The 15,791-nt window shown below is 46.6% G+C and overlaps 1 protein-coding gene across 1 annotated transcript in view; it reads left to right on the plus strand.

The window, feature by feature from the left end:
* DPYSL3 (dihydropyrimidinase-like 3) overlaps positions 1-15,791 on the plus strand; it is a 33,956-nt gene that overhangs the window by 7,794 nt on the left and 10,371 nt on the right. The window contains exons 4-7 of the mRNA XM_005877650.2: positions 1,554-1,615; positions 2,457-2,537; positions 7,036-7,104; positions 11,074-11,194. Of these exons, the coding sequence (XP_005877712.1) occupies positions 1,554-1,615; positions 2,457-2,537; positions 7,036-7,104; positions 11,074-11,194 (333 nt within the window). The remainder of the gene's footprint in view (positions 1-1,553; positions 1,616-2,456; positions 2,538-7,035; positions 7,105-11,073; positions 11,195-15,791) is intronic.

Below are 15,791 nucleotides of genomic sequence, written 5' to 3' on the forward strand. Positions count from 1 at the left end.
CTACTCTCCACTTCTTCCTACATTTTGATGGCCAGATATTTCACACACATGCACCACCCCCCATACAGACACGCGATGTGCTCGGCATCTAAGGCTGCCTGGGGGAGGGGGACGTAGGGAAGTATAGGGAATGGCCTCTTTTGAGCCACCGAGGCAGAGGGAAGCAGGCCAGTGAAGAGCATCAGAATAGATGGCACGAGCCGGAGGGCTGGCCGGACGCACAGTCTTGATGCAAAGGCCAGGAGCGCGATGGAAGAGAGTGTGTTCTGGGATGGAGGGGCGAGGATGACCTCTCAGAAGACGAGCTTTCCTTTCCATTCCCCTCCTCACCCCGCAAGCTCTGCTCCTGTCCTTCCTGATTCAGAATGTGAGATGAACCCTCTCCCTTTTTCCTTATGTCTCCTTTCACACTGGACTTCGGAACGGCTTTAACACCCATTTCCTTCCAAAGGGCCCGGTCATTCCACGGATGACACAGAGGCTGTGGGCAGGGTGGTGTTGGGAAAAGCTGCCCTCAGTTGAACCACTCTGAGTAGGGAAGTTCTCAAATTGCAGCCACTTTTGGCCTGGAACACTGTGGGCTGAGGCGGCCCTGATGGTTGGAGATCAAAATTATCCTCCATTTTTCAAAACGATCTCTGCTCCCCAGTCCCACCTATTTCTGTACATTACTATATTAGTAGTTTATTTGAGGTGAAAAACTAAATGGATCATTTCTCAATATCCTACGACTTAGATATTTAAGCTCAAGGTGACACTTGACTTTCGCCTGTAGCTCTGTTGGTTCTCCAAGGACACGGTCCTCTCAGATTCAACCCTGCAGTGGTCACGTGCAGGGCAGGCCCTCCTTAAGATCTGTTCATGGAGACCAAGTATGTGTCAGTGTTAGTGAGTGCTAAGAGCTCGGCATGTATCTCATTGAATGTTTCCCACACTTATAAAGCAGGGTATTGTTATTTTTCCATTTTACAGATGAGGAAACTGAGGCTCAAGAAGTTAGATATTCCAAGTGCACTGAACTAGTATGTGGTGCAACCTCCAGAGTGTGAATACAACCAGTGTGCTACAGTGATTCTCAATTTTATATATATATATATATATATACTAGAGGCCTGATGCATGAAATTCGTGCAAGGGGCTTGGCCTTTCCAGCCTCGGCCAGCCTTCGCAGCCTTGGCTTCATCCGGAAGGTCATCCAGATGGTCATTCTGCTGTTCAATCTAATTAGCATATTAGCTCTTTATTACATAGGATACTGCCTCCAGCAAAAACAAAGCTTATTGACCCGTGAGCTGGGGAGTGCTGGTTGTAGGCAAGAAAGAGGTGCAGAAGAAGAGACCGTTCTCTATGACATTACATAGGAATCGTTGCTTTTCCAGGGCGCTAGGAGGGAATAGAAAAATGTTCTTGGAGAATGGGAAGCATCACTTTGCATTGGACCGGAGCCTGTAATGTACTCGGGTCCCATGGGCCATAGAAGTGGGAATAAAGGATGGAGAGTGGTTGTGATAATGCTGTCTTCTTCCTGTTCCCCTCCCCTCCCTCTCTTTCAGGGGTTAACTCCTTCATGGTTTACATGGCCTACAAGGATTTGTACCAGGTGTCCAACACAGAGGTAATGATCCATTGCTGTGTGGCTTGGGGTATCTGGATGGGTTTCCTATTGTTGCTGATGACCTTGACTCCTTCAACACAAGTCAGTGCGGGCGCTGTGGGAGACAGCTGGGCCAGAGTGCTTCTCGCAGTCCACTCTCCCTTTTAAATCAGGTAACGGGCAGGGTGCCACTGGCAAGGCAGACAGGGAGCTAGAAGTTCCACTGGCAGCAGCTTTCTCAAGAGGACAAGAGGAAGGGCCTGCCTCAGTCTCCATCTATCAAGCAAACGCAAACTCCTTGTGAGCTCGGAACACGCGAGGTGCTCAGCCTTGCAGCATAAGGAGGGCCGTCTGCTGTTTGGGGGAATTGTCCCAGCTTGCCTCTGACTCTCTCCTTAAGAAATTTGTGAGATGTGTCTTAGACAAAGTTTTAATTCCCAACTTCCCTGATTAGAAGGTGAAGGGAGGTCTGTTTTGAGAGGTTGAGAGATAGGGGTTTCAGCTCTCGAGTTAGCTTCTGGCCGGGCTGTGGTGGTCTTTGGGAGCACGGGTTGAGAAGGATTCTGAAGCTCAACGGGAAATAATCCCCTAAAAATGTGTGCTGAGGGGGAGTAGAGTGGCCGGTAGCATTGTTATGTGTTCACCCTGTCTGCTTAGGCAACACAGCAGGTTCTGTATATAGACAGTTTTCTGGAATTTCTTCGGACTTGCGCCCCTCTTGGGCCGGGCGTGTTTTAGTCTGTATTTCTGCTCTAGGCACTTACTTCCTCTGGTTTATCCCCTCTGGCTTTCGTAATCGGACCTTGTGTGAGGTTGCTGAACCGGTGGCCTGTGAAGGTGACAGACTCATTTTCTGTTTCAGCTCTACGAGATCTTCACCTGCCTGGGAGAGCTGGGAGCCATTGCTCAGGTCCACGCTGAGAATGGGGACATCATTGCCCAGGTAATGGCATGCAGCTCCCTGGAGGGCGCTTTCGGCATGGGCTTCGCTCTGCATCCCCTCCGTTTCCTCTTTGCTTCCCCATTGCTTGAGCTCTCACTGTGTGGAAGGCACCATCATCAGTGCTCCATTAAAATCCTGCCCTAAAGGACCTCATGTCCGGGAGGAGGAAAAAAGGAAATGTGGACAAGTGAGGGAGCAGGTGTCAGCTGTTGGAAAACAAAGAGAGGTCTGGCCGCTCTGGAGAATCCAGAAAGGCTTCCTGGAAGAGGAGGTTTTCAGATTGGGCCATTTACTGGGAGAGTATTGCTGCTTCTCTTTTGAAAATGAGTCCAAGCTACGTGGCATTCTGTGTCCTAAAGAAAAACCCTAAGGCAGCACTTCTCAGAAGCCAGAAATCCGATCCAGGACTGCGGTACTCCTGGCCATAGATAATAAAGAATTTAAGTCTTGTGGGACCTACACGTCCCATTGGTTTCCTAGAAATCATGCTGAAAAACCTGCGGAGTGATGAAAGTGAGGGTCCCAAGGTCCAAATGGATCATTGGTGAGGAAGCAGAAAGCACTTCTCTCCCCAGCTCCAGGGCTGCTTAATGGGCTAGATGCACAGATGTGCCTTAGCCACGGCTTTGTTTATCCCAAGATTGGCCTCTGCTAGATGGAGGCTGCCAGAAAAGCGTGTGAGCTCTCTTAGTCCATGCGATACGGTTAATAGCAAGAAGCCATTATTCATTCTTTCAGAGAGTATTTCCTGAGCGCTCTGTGCCAGGCATCAGGCTACACAGAGGTGAGCCAAAACAGATGTCCTCCACGGCTCGGAAGTGCTTGGGCTCTGCCTTCATTTCAGAAGTTGTCCAGGACTTGGTGAATGTGATGGGCAGGGGTGTGGGAACAATGCTGCGGCCCAGTCTAGCTTAGACCTGTCGGCTCCAAATAGCCGGTACCACTTGGTGAGCACTTCCTACCATGTACCAGGCTCCTATAAGTGATCTCCTAAGCCAGTGATGGCGAACCTTTTGAGCTTGGCGTGTCAGCATTTTGAAACACCCTAACTTAACTCTGGTGCCGTGTCACATATAGAAATTTTTTGATATTTGCAACCATAATAAAACAAAGACTTATATTTTTGATATTTATTTTATATATTTAAATGCCATTTAACAAAGAAAAATCAACCAAAAAAAATGAGTTCGCGTGTCAGAGGTGACATAGGTTCACCATCACTGTCCTAAGTTCTCATTGAATCTTCACCCAACCCTTTAAAGTTGACTGCCATCCTCCCCATTTTGTGGATGAGAACATTGAGGCCCAGAATGATTACGTCACTGGCCCAGAGATCACCACAAATAACGGGGAGAACAGAATCTCAGTCCCTTAGGTGATGAGCCTCAGTGGGCATCTCACCCAGAGATGGTACATCCGGGCCCCTTGCCCCACCAGTCCAGCTGTAGGGCTCCAGCTGTTGGAGTGTTGTCTCCCTAGCGGAGGAGGTGAGCTAAGTGTGCACTTTCCTCTTGCTTAGGACCAAGAGGTTAATTAGTCAGGCCCCTGACAGCCTTCTCCTACGTCCTCCACACACCCAGAGCTAATGAAATCATTTTCTAAGGAAGGTCCAAATGCCTCGCTCCCAGGGGAGGTATCTGGTGGTATTAGAGCCATCACTCCTCCCCCTTCTCCAAGTTTTCAGTGCAGCAGCCAGTGGTCCCAGCCTCCCTCCAGATACCCTAGAAACCAAACTCCTGGCTTCTTCATTCTAGAGCCTGAGCAGGCAAAGTCGCTCCGACTCAAAGCCCCTTTTCCCGCTTCCTCTATGGCTCCGTGGCATGGAAGTGTCTCTGCTCCCACCCCCACACCCGCCCCCTACCTTGGGAAGATCTGTTCTGAGTTAGGAAGAGAATAAGGGCATTCTTCCATTTGGATGAGTTTCTTGTGCGTGTTTATGAAATTCAGCTTGAGCTGAAAGATTTGATCACATTATCTAAATGAAGCAGCTGCTGTCCTCAGAGTCTCTGGCTGCACTTCATGCCAAAGTGACTAAGGAAGAAGAAATCATTCCCTACGGGTCCCAACCAGGGGTATTTTCCAAAGGACAGTCTGAGAGCACAGCATCCTTAGCCACTCATCCAACAAATATTTATTGGGCACCTATTATGGTAAAGCACTGGAGAGGGAAGATGGAAAAGACAGGGTCTCTTTCCTCCTGGAGCAAACCAAACTGCCCTGACCCACACTGTGTGCTTACCCCAGTGATCAGCACCTCAAAGTGCCCCTGCTCCCCACCCATGCCAGGCGGCACCAGTGGCTTTTCACATGCCATTCTTTTTTTTTATTAATTGATTTTTTAAAGAAAGAGAGAAGAAGAAACATTGATTTATTGTTTCACTTATTTATGCATTGATTTGTATGTACTTGTATGTTGATTCTTGTATGTGCTTTGACCGGGGATCAAACCTGCAACCTTGGTGTATTGGGACGACGCTCTAACCACTGAGATACCCATCCAGGGCCTTTTACATGCCATTCTTTATATATATATTTCAGAGAGGAAGGGAGAGGGAGAGAGAGATAGAAACATCAATGATGAGACAGAATCATCGATGGGCTACTTCCTGCATACCCCCTACTAGGGATCCAGCCCACCACCCTGGCATGTGCCCTGACCAGGAATCAAATTGTGCCTCCTGGTTCCTGGGTTGCCGCTCCATTACTGAGCCATACCCGCCAGGCTTACATGCCATTCTTAATCTTCCAGCTGTAGGGGCAACCTGGCTTTTGGCACAGGACTTTCCAGCATGAGCAGCACTTTAGAGTCACCTCTGGAGCTTGGAGACCGATTTCTAGGATTCTCCCAGGTCTCTAGACTCAGATTCAGGAGGTCGGGAGTAGTGTTCAGACAAGCGTGTTTGAAAGAGTTCCCCTGGTCACCTTCACCTGGGCGTTGTCCCAGAACTTTTATTAAACAAGATAACAGCGAGAGTGTCCTAACAGATAGAAGATGCTTTCATTGGAGACCTTAACCCTTGTGTGAGTTCACAAGGCAATTCAAAGTGGAAACTCACCAGAATTTGGAAGAAGTTTTGTTCAGTCCCAGTTTTGATCAATTAAATAGTAAGAATGAAATGGAGGTACATTGCTGGAACAATCAGCCTCTGACCTTTTATCAAGTACTGTAGAGCTGGGCACAGGGGCCATTTTACTTGTCATGGTTGCTTTTAGTAGCATCTTCCTTTCTACTCTTCTTTTAAAAATTATTGTTAAAAACAAACAAACATCAACAACAAGATAGTTCTTTCCCAGGTAGAAGGAATTCCTTCTTCCTAACACCTCATGGTTTCAGTTCACTCTCTCCACATCTCTCACGTCACCAGTGCACAGGCTCATAGGAATTGGCCTTCATACTTGGAGAGTGAATGCCAGCAAAACTGCAGAGATGGTGGCTTAGGATTTGTGCCAGTGCCAGTTAGCCATGCGTGTGCTAACTCACTGCCCAGCCACCTGCTTCTTCCAGAGAGCTGGCCAGAAGTCCGAGGAATTTAGCCATTAGCCACCATGGGTAGGCAGTTCTGCCTCATCCAAGACCTAATTAATTAGAGTTTGACCATAGATGAACTCAGGTAATGGTGGTTAGAGGTAGTATTCTGTCTGGTTAAATTCTAATCCACTCATTTAAGTCATAAAAGTAAAGCATTAAAGAGCCTGATGGGCTTACTAAAACGCAGGTTCCTAGAATTTAACCTCAGGTATTCAGATCTGGTAGACCTGAATAGGGCCAGACTTCCGCATCTCCACAAACAACCCAGATGTTTCCGATGTAGGTGGTGGGTTGACTAGACTCTGGGAAATGGCAGGACCACACTGTAAGTCTTATCAAGTCAGGGGCCTCGTTACCTTAATTCAAGTAAGTACCTAACCTAGAGCCTAGCATAAAGCAGATACTCAATACTTTTGTTGAATGAATAGGTTTTAAATGCATGAATAAATTAAAAAACGAGTTAAGGGAGTGTGCTTACAGAGGTTTGCATCTGAAAGAAATGAAGTATAAGTGATTGTGTGAGTTTTGAAGCACAATGTAGAAAAAAATGGTACTTTTTAACAGACTATCTTTCTTTTAATAAAAGCAGGCCACTCTCAAATGTTTTTTTCTCCTTTTAATTCAGACTCTATCCTATTTTGCAATTCCTCTAGAGAGTTGATGAATTTGTTCAACATACATGTTTTATTCTTTCCCCCCTTGAACACATCTTCAGCATAACTTCTCCAAATCTCAGTTGAGCCCATCTAAAAACTCCCCTCTATGTCTTAGGAAATAGAGTTAGGAGTTAGTTTATAGCGTCTTATGAGCTTTAAAGTTTTAGTGTAAATATTGATGCATTACAAGAAATTGCAGTAGTACCATTTTTTGGTTGGTCTGAATGATTTCAGGCTTTGAAATAAATCTTGACTAAGTGATGTCATAAGTTTTAAAAAATAAAAACTGTCCTCTATTTTTTTCTCATTCTAGGAGCAAGCCCGGATGTTGGAAATGGGGATAACTGGCCCAGAAGGCCATGTGCTGAGCAGACCAGAGGAGGTAAGTTGCAGGGGGTTGGGGGAGGAAGGAGGGAGGAAGAGAGAGAAGCAAGAGCAGGAGGGGCTTTCTTCTTTTGCCAGCATCTTCCCAGAGACGCCCATCATCACAGTGCCAATCCCAGCAGCCTCTTGGATGGCCTGTCAGTCATTTCACATTGGCAGTGCTAGTGCTCAGCCTGCCTCCTCTAGGCACAGGCACACACAGTGTCTGAGCAAACATGGTGAGAGGCAGCGAGGCTCTATCAGCACCAGACAGAAGATTGGAACATTTCTTCCAAAGACCACTTTGACTGAGCCAACTCAAGGGCCCCTGAGAAAATGAGAAAGGAATGCTTGCTTCTGACCCCTAATCTCTCTAAAGATAACACCAGTTGGAGGTATTCCGCAGTTATTCAGTAGGAGTGGAAAATTTCTAAATCCTTTCTTAATCAATGTGAATTCCAGAGACATTTCTATTTATTCCCGTGTCCCACATTACAGTTTTGAGTCCTGCAAAATATTGGCCTTATGGATAGGAGGCAGAGTAGGTTTTAACAGGCATTACGTCTGTCGATTTGTGTAAGGGGTGGATTGTGTCTAGGTGTGGAAGTTTCCCACATGTAAAATGAATGCTGATTAGCGACTGTGCTTAGCAACTAAAGAGCGGATGAAAGGTAAGTGGGGGCTGATTCCATGCCTCTGGGATGTCAGCAAACTCAGCTGCCGGCATAGGGCACAGCTGGAAATTGGCTGCCCACATGGCTGAGAGCATATTGGCTTTGGGGGACTACCCTGGGTCTGGCACCTGGAGCAAATTCAAGGTCCTCCATGTCAGCGAAGTGAACCATGTTCCTGATCTGTCATTCAAGCCCCACACTCTAAATAGGTAGAAGAAGGAGTCAGAACCAGAAATGATTGCATGCCCGTTGCCCATCTCCTCCAAAATCTTTTAAAAAATTAAATCCTAACATACATAGAGAAGAGTGTTGCTGTCATAAAAGTGCAAGGAGTATTTGCAAACTGAATACACTTATGCAAGTAGCACCCCTTTGGAGAAACAGAACATCAGCAGCACCCCAGAAACTCCTTTGTCTAATGATACTTTTGTTACCAGTTGAAGTAATTTATAATTTTGTCTGTTGGGAGTGTAAATTGGTCCCTCAAAACAGAACTATCAACAATTCCTCTTCTGGGTATTTATCTGAAGAAAATGAAAACACTAATTCAAAAAGATATCTGCACCCCCATGTTTATTGGAGTATTATTTACAATAGCCAAGATATGGAAAGAACCTCAGTGCTCATCGATGGATGAATGGATGAATAAAATGTGATACACACACACACACACACACACACACACACAGGAATATTCAGCCATAAAAAAAGAAAGAAATTCTGCCATTTGTAATAACATGGATGGGCCTTGAGGGAATTATGCTACATGAAATTAGTTAGATAAAAAAGGATAAATACCATAGGATCTCAGTGTGTAATCTAAGAAACAAAACAACAATCACTCCCCCACACCCACCCCCCAAAAAAAACAACAACAAGTTCATAGATACAAAGAACAGATTGGCAGTTGCCAGAGGCAAGGGGTAGGGAAATTGAATGAAGATGGTTAAAAGATACAGCCTTCCAGATACAAAATACATAAATCATGGGGATGTAATGTACAGCATAGTGTGTAGTTAATAATACTGTATTGCATATTTGAAAATTGCTAAGAAAATAGATCTTGACAGTTCTCATCACAAAAAAATGTTGTAACTGTGTGTGACGGATGTTAACAAGACTTACGGTAATCATTTCGAAATAGGTACAAATATGGAATTATCATGTGGTACACCTGGTAGATCTTGACAGTTCTCATCACAAAAAAAATGTTGTAACTGTGTGTGGCGGATGTTAACAAGACATATGGTAATCATTTCGCAATAGGTACAAATATGGAATTATCATGTGGTACACCTGCAACTAATATAGTATCCTATGTCAGTTAAACCTCAATTTAAAAAATCGTGATGAGGTTACAGTCACAGCATCCCTGTGAAAGACTGTGTCCTCAGTGCCAAGCCCTCTGGGGAACAGTTGCTTTTGCCCAGGACTGTGCTGACTGCATTGTCTCAGTTGTCCTTGCTGCTGCTCTGGGTGGTCGGGGTTATTGTGCACAAGGAAGCTGAAGAGCAGAGCCGTCAGGGCCCATCGTGTCTGAAGGGACTGGGAGTTTGCACAGTGCAGGTAGGCCAGGGTGATCGGCGCTGTTTGTGCCACTTTTCTTAAATGCTGGTCACTGTTGAGATGTGCTGGCGAGATAGATCCTTCAGCAGCAGCCAGGGGATTTCTGAGCAAAGTCTATTTTTGTCCCTTGGTTTGTTTGTCCAACCCCCCCACACCCCATTCCTTGTTCCCGTCTCCTTTTTAGTAGAAAGCCTCTCGGAGGCAGATCTCGACAACCCTGGAAGCCCTTTTGGGTGAAGCTGGCGAGTGAGGTAACCTTCCAAAGATAGTCATGTTGTCGAGGTGCTGAAAAACCTGCAGTGCTGGGAGGGAGGGAGATCAAAGGGGCCCGGGCAGAGGTCACAGAGGTCACAGGGAGGCTGGAGAGTTCAGCAGAGGTGTGAAGAGGGAGGACTGGGCATGGGAGGAGCCAGCCCCTCTTAGGGTCAGAGCATACCCAGGTACCAGCTGAGTGAGCTGCTCACAGAGCTGAGCCCTAGGCTCAGAGATGCTGCTCCGGGAGCTTCAGGAAAGTGGCCGAGTTTCCCTGGGGTTGGTGGCCTGCAGGGTCTCATCCACGTGGAACCAAGTGCAGCTTGGGGGACGCCAGCTGGACCAGCTGAGTTCTTAAGAGTCTGTCTGCTGAGCCACGATCACCACAGGCAGAAACTGGTTTGCAGATGGCATCTGCAAGCTATTTTTGGTCTTTTTGAAAGGGTTGGGCTGCATAGGCTAACCAGAATGCCATAGCCATCCCAAATGTTGCCGATTGAATGGAAAAACGCCAGTGTCTCTGCTTTGGGCTGAATTGGACTAAGTTGGGTGGTAACTTTGGGTATAACACAGGCTCTCGCACACCAGTCGGAAGCTGACATCAGCATGAACACCAACAGCCACCCTTCCAGGAACACTGGCCTCGTACCAGGAGTGGGCCAGTCGCCTTGCATGGGCGAACTCTTAGTGCTAGAAACAGCCCTGTGTCAGGTCCTATTATCCCCACTTTATGAACAAGGAAACGGAGGCTTTAGGAGGTTGTTTGAGGCACCTGAGGTCACCCCACTTCTAAGTGACAAAACCAGAACTCAGATCCAGGCCGTTTGAGGAAGACTGCGCCCTCAGACCCTGCTTTGTTCGTAAAATAAGGGCAACGCACTCTTTCTTACTTAATAAATGCAACTGGGCTGGTTAGCATCTTTGCAAACATGCATTCCACATTGGGGTGGGATGGAGGAGATTGATAACAAAAGAAGCCTTTGTGTGGAGAAGCCTGGGAATTATTAGTACAGGGCGTGCCTGCTGGAATTAACCCTTCACTGACCACCGGCTGATGCAGGCGAGGATTGGAAGACAGATGGCGCCTCATCGCCTGGACTGGTTATTTCATACCATTGGTGTTGGGATTGTGTTTTGCTGGAGAATCTGCCCTGGGAAGATTGGGGAGCAAAGGCTTCCATCACATGTAGCCTTTGTGATCATCACAGGGAGGGGAGAGAATAGGCTAAGGAAAAACTAGCTGCATTGAGGCAGTGTTTGCTCTGTGCCAGGCCCCGCGCTGTCCTCTCCTGATCTCCACGCCACAGGTGAGGGGCGGAGGCCCTGGGAAGCTCAGTGAAGTACACAGCCAGGAGGAGCTCTATGAGATTTAGGCCCAGTGCGTTCAGCGCTAGGCTTTTCGCCTCTGCCGTGTTCTCAGTGTGTGGAGGTGGGAGTGGTGGCTTTGAGAGGCTCCCATTCCTGTTGACTTCAGGGGCCTTTTCTTTTTTTTTCAGCTGGAAGCTGAGGCTGTGTTCCGTGCCATCACTATCGCCAGCCAAACCAACTGCCCTCTCTATGTCACGAAGGTCATGAGCAAGAGTGCGGCCGACCTCATCTCCCAAGCCAGGAAAAAAGGTGACTTATGCTCCCAAAGGTCTCGGGGCTCTGACACTCCACGTCTCCTTTCCTCCCTGGGTATCCTGTGCAAATGGTGCCTGTTTTGCTCATGGCCTCGCTCTCTGGGAAGCCCCTCATCTATGGCAGCGCATTTATCTTTTCTACGTTCCCGTGGATAACAGGATCCCAGGATTAATCCCACCGGGCAGAGGAGTAAACTGAGGCTGAGGAAGGGTTAGTGGTTTTCCCCAGATGACACAGCTTGAATCAGTTCTTTGGAGACTTGCGTGCTCCCAAAGGTGTCGGGGCTCTGACACTCCACATCTCCTTCCCTGGGTATCCTGTGCAAATGGTGCCTCTTTTGCTCATGGTCTCCCTCTCTGGGAAGCCCCTCATCCATGGCAGCGCATTTATCTTTTCTACGTTCCCGTGGAAAACAGGATCCCAGGATTAATCCCAACAGGCAGAGGAGTAAACCGAGGCTCAGGAAGGGTTAGTGGTTTTCCCCAGATGACACAGCTTGAATCAGTTCTTTGGAGACTTGGCTTCATTTTCCTCCCTTTTATCTTTTACTAGAGGCTCAATGCATGAAATTCGTGCAAAGAGTAGGCCTTCCTTCCCCTAGCTGCTCGCACCGGCTTCCCTCTGGCACCTGGGACCCGGGCTTCCCTCGCAGCCCTGGCTTCGTCTGGAAGGTCTTCCAGAAGGACATCCGGTCTAATTAGTATATTATGCTTTTATTATTATAGATTGCCAGTTCACATTACCTGAGCTTTATAAATGGACATATTAATCAAGATTATATTGGGTGCGGAAGTCAAAGACCCTACTCAAACTGACTTACAGAAACAAAAGTAAATTATTGGTTGAAGGTGTTTCAGGCGTGGCCACAGCAAGGGGTTAAACAATAGGATTAGGGTTCTGTCACTCTCCTATCTTGGGTCTGCTGGCCTTTTGGTGGCCTTATTTTCAGTATGAATAGTGACAAGAATAAACTCCTGTTGTCTTCCAACAGCTCAAGCCCAAGTCCTCAGGACTGTGATGGCCTCATCCCTGATCCAGTATCTGCTCTGGATGGTGTAATTGATTGGCAGGGCTGAGGGCAGGGTCCTACCCCTGAGCCCCACAGGGCAACACAAGTTATTGTCAAAAAGGGATTGAATGGGTGGCATGACCTTCGTGACCCAGAGCTCCGTCCCCACTGCCGTTGGCCGCTTTCCTCCATTGCTGTTAACTTGGACATCATTCGCTCACCTTGTGCTAAGCTAAAGTTTACTCTCATTTCAAAGCTTTCTTTTCTGCTTTCCATTCTTGTCCTTAATGGGAGACTGATGGGCTCGCTTGGGAACAGTGGTTGAGGAACTGGAGGTGTGGGGCCCTGTGTTTGGCTGGGAGCAAGGATTTACTAGGCCCAGATGTATGATTGTGACCACGGTGTGTCGTGGCTGTTCTGGAAGTGCAGAGACCCACAGCGAGTGATTCATCTACCAAACTCAGAACCGGTCTGTAAAAGTCCAGATGTGAGTGACCAGGGCGGCTGAAAATAGTCCAGCTGACTGACGGCTGTGTTCGGCTGCGTGGCCTCTGGCAAAGGGAAGGGAATCGTCCTAATTGTCTATGGTCTTTCTAGCTGGCAGATTCCGGGCGCCTCCTGCCTTGGGCTGCTCCCAGTAAGCCTGCTGTTTCCTCTCTCAGCTTTTTGGTGTCTCCACATGACATGGTGTGGTTGCTACGCTGGGGATGAGTCATCGGTCGAGAACCAGGAAAGCAGACCATGTTCCTTATCCATTCTTGGAGAAAGTCAGAAAAAGAAAAAGAAACAAAAGAGCATTGGGGACACCCCCCAACACCTCTTCCCATGACCCACTACCATAGCCATCCTCGTACCGGTCCCTTCTGCCGATGGCTATGTCCTGCCTGGCACCCCTTCTCAGGATGACCTGGGGGGCCCAGGACAGAGTGTGTCAGTGATATACTGGGTCTTAATTTAAACCGCATGTGGAAAAATTCCTCACCCTTGGCCTTTTGGGTCATGATTCACCGGCATGGACAAGGACAGTGTGTCTCTAGGGTGGAAGGGTTACATCATTTCAGTGACAAAAAACTGGCTGCTGAGATTGAAGCCAGTAAGCCTCGCATGAACTGTCATTCCCTGGGAGAGAGTCAAGGGCGTTCAGACAGGAAGACAGAGGGTAGCAGGGTTCCCTCCTCCCTGCTGAGCAGGTTACTCTATAAGCCGCCGTGTGTTTCATCGCCAAGTGCTCTTTAGCAGCTCAGCATTGCTTCTCAGAATTAATATTAGGGATCTACAGTTTATGAAGGCCAACTGTATATCTTGCACTGAGGTAAATACAGGCATATCTAGGAGATGTTGCAGATTTGGTTCCCAACCACCGCAATAAAGTAAATACCGCAATAAAGCAGATTAAACATGAATTTTCGGTTTCCCAGTGTATATATAAAAGTTATGTTTATACTACACTGTAGCCTATTAAGTGTGCTATAGCATTATGTCTAAAAAGCAATGCACATGCTCTAATTTAAAATACTTTATTGCTAAAAATTGCTAACCATCCTCTGAGACTTCAAGTCATAATCGTTTTTGCTAGTGGAAGCTCTGGCCTTCAATTTGTAAAAAACACAGTATTTGCAAAGTGCAATAAAATGAGGTATGCTTGCACTTTAAATTTATTATGATGTAAAATTCTCAGAGAACCCTGAGAAATAGGTATTATTATGCCCAGTTTCAGAAAAGGGAATTGAAGCTCGCCTTGTCTAGCTCTCTCCCAGCTTGGAGAGGTAGCATTCAAGCCCAGGTATAATGCCAGTCTTTGCTCTCCTACTCTTCCATCTATAAATAGCCCAAAGGGAGGGTTCTTCCACTTTTAAAGTTGTCATTTCTCTTAATGGTGCTTGAGTGCTTGCCTTGGCTTTCATGTCTTCATTTCTTTGTGGTCCTGTATGCTTTAGTTTGGTAAATATTTTTGGAGAGCCCTTGAAATTCTCATTAGTCATGTGCGGATCCTTTTTTACTGTCATCCCAAAGAGCTGGGGTGTCATATATAGGCATTGGCAAAAGTAGCTTTACAGTTTCTCCTATGAAAAAAGACATGCAGGTTATGATGACCACAGTAGCTTTATTAACTTAAAAGCATGTCATTCATGACTGTAAACCTACTTTTTCCCACTTCTGTGTGAATCGTTGCATTGCTTCCTCCTTTTGCCCACAGCAGACATCACTAATCGATCCTGAGTCTTTTCTAGTGAAGCCAGAAGCATTATTAGAATTCTTCCTTATGCAGAATTTCAGTCAAACAAAATCAATTGATAACAGTTGGAGCAAAGCAAACACCTATTTCTTTTTTTTTTTTAAATATATTTTATTGATTTTTTACAGAGAGGAAGGGAGAGAGATAGAGAGTTAGAAACATCGATGAGAGAGAAACATTGACCAGCTGCCTCCTGCACATCTCCCACTGGGGATGTGCCCGCAACCCAGGTACATGCCCTTGACCAGAATCGAACCCGGGACCTTTCAATCCGCAGGCCGACGCTCTATCCACTGAGCCAAACCGGTTTCGGCCAAACACCTATTTCTAATCCTGGCCATAGAGCCTTGCTAAACTTCAACCTTGTGGGGAACTTGAATGTAGAAGATGAAGAACTGAAGCTAAAGAAACCCAGGGCAATGCCGGCCATCTCTAGCCCAGGATCCTGGCTCGGAGAATCTTGGTACCAACCCACCTTCTGTATTTGCCTTCTGCATTTGCCTTCTGTATCACTATTCCTTCTTTAAGAAGTCGAACAGAAGCTTAGAGCCGTGTATTCCCCAATATCCTTCTTCTCCTTGATTTGTATTTAAGTCCCTAATTCCAGACATAGGGACCAAGAAGCGAGCCTCGTCTTTGATGTGCCCAGGTTATTGGGTGTCCTTGAGCAAATCATTCCTTGCCTTGGGTTAGGGAGTAATAGACATGATGGAAAATATCATGAGAGCCTCTAAGCCATGGAGTGGGTTTTACTTTGTGGAACCAATGCATGTCCTTGGAGCAGCAGGATCTAGCAGTTCCAGTGACGTGGGCACATTTGGGGCTTTGGAGCCCTACAGTGGGAAGGAGGAGGAGGTATAAAGAAATTAGATTTATTGGGCATATCATTTGTGGCAGACATTTTGTACTTGCCAAATCCTTTTATTTTCACAAGCCTGGTAAGTAGACATTATTTTGTTTCATCAATTCCAAGATGGACCTATTCTACATTTTAATATTTCTTTATATATATTTTTATTGATCGTAGAGAGGAAGGAAGAGAGAGATAGAAATATCAATGATGAGAGAGAATCATTGATTGGCTGCCTCCTGCATGCCCCACACTGGGGATCGAGCCCCCAACCTGGGTATGTACCCTGACCGGGAGTCAAACCGTGACCTGGTTCATAGGTTGATGCTCAACCACTGAACCATGCTGGCAGGGCTACATTTTAATATTTGTGAAATGACGGTGAATCTTATAATCAATGTATATATATTTTTCTTTTGCTTTCCATTTTAATTTGCCTCAAAATTTGACAATTAATACTGTATCTTGCAAGCAGTGGCTTCTTGTAACCTGAGGA

The sequence above is a fragment of the Myotis brandtii genome, unplaced genomic scaffold (genome assembly GCF_000412655.1).
Source record: "Myotis brandtii unplaced genomic scaffold, ASM41265v1 scaffold524, whole genome shotgun sequence".
NCBI classification, from domain to species: Eukaryota; Metazoa; Chordata; class Mammalia; order Chiroptera; family Vespertilionidae; genus Myotis; species Myotis brandtii.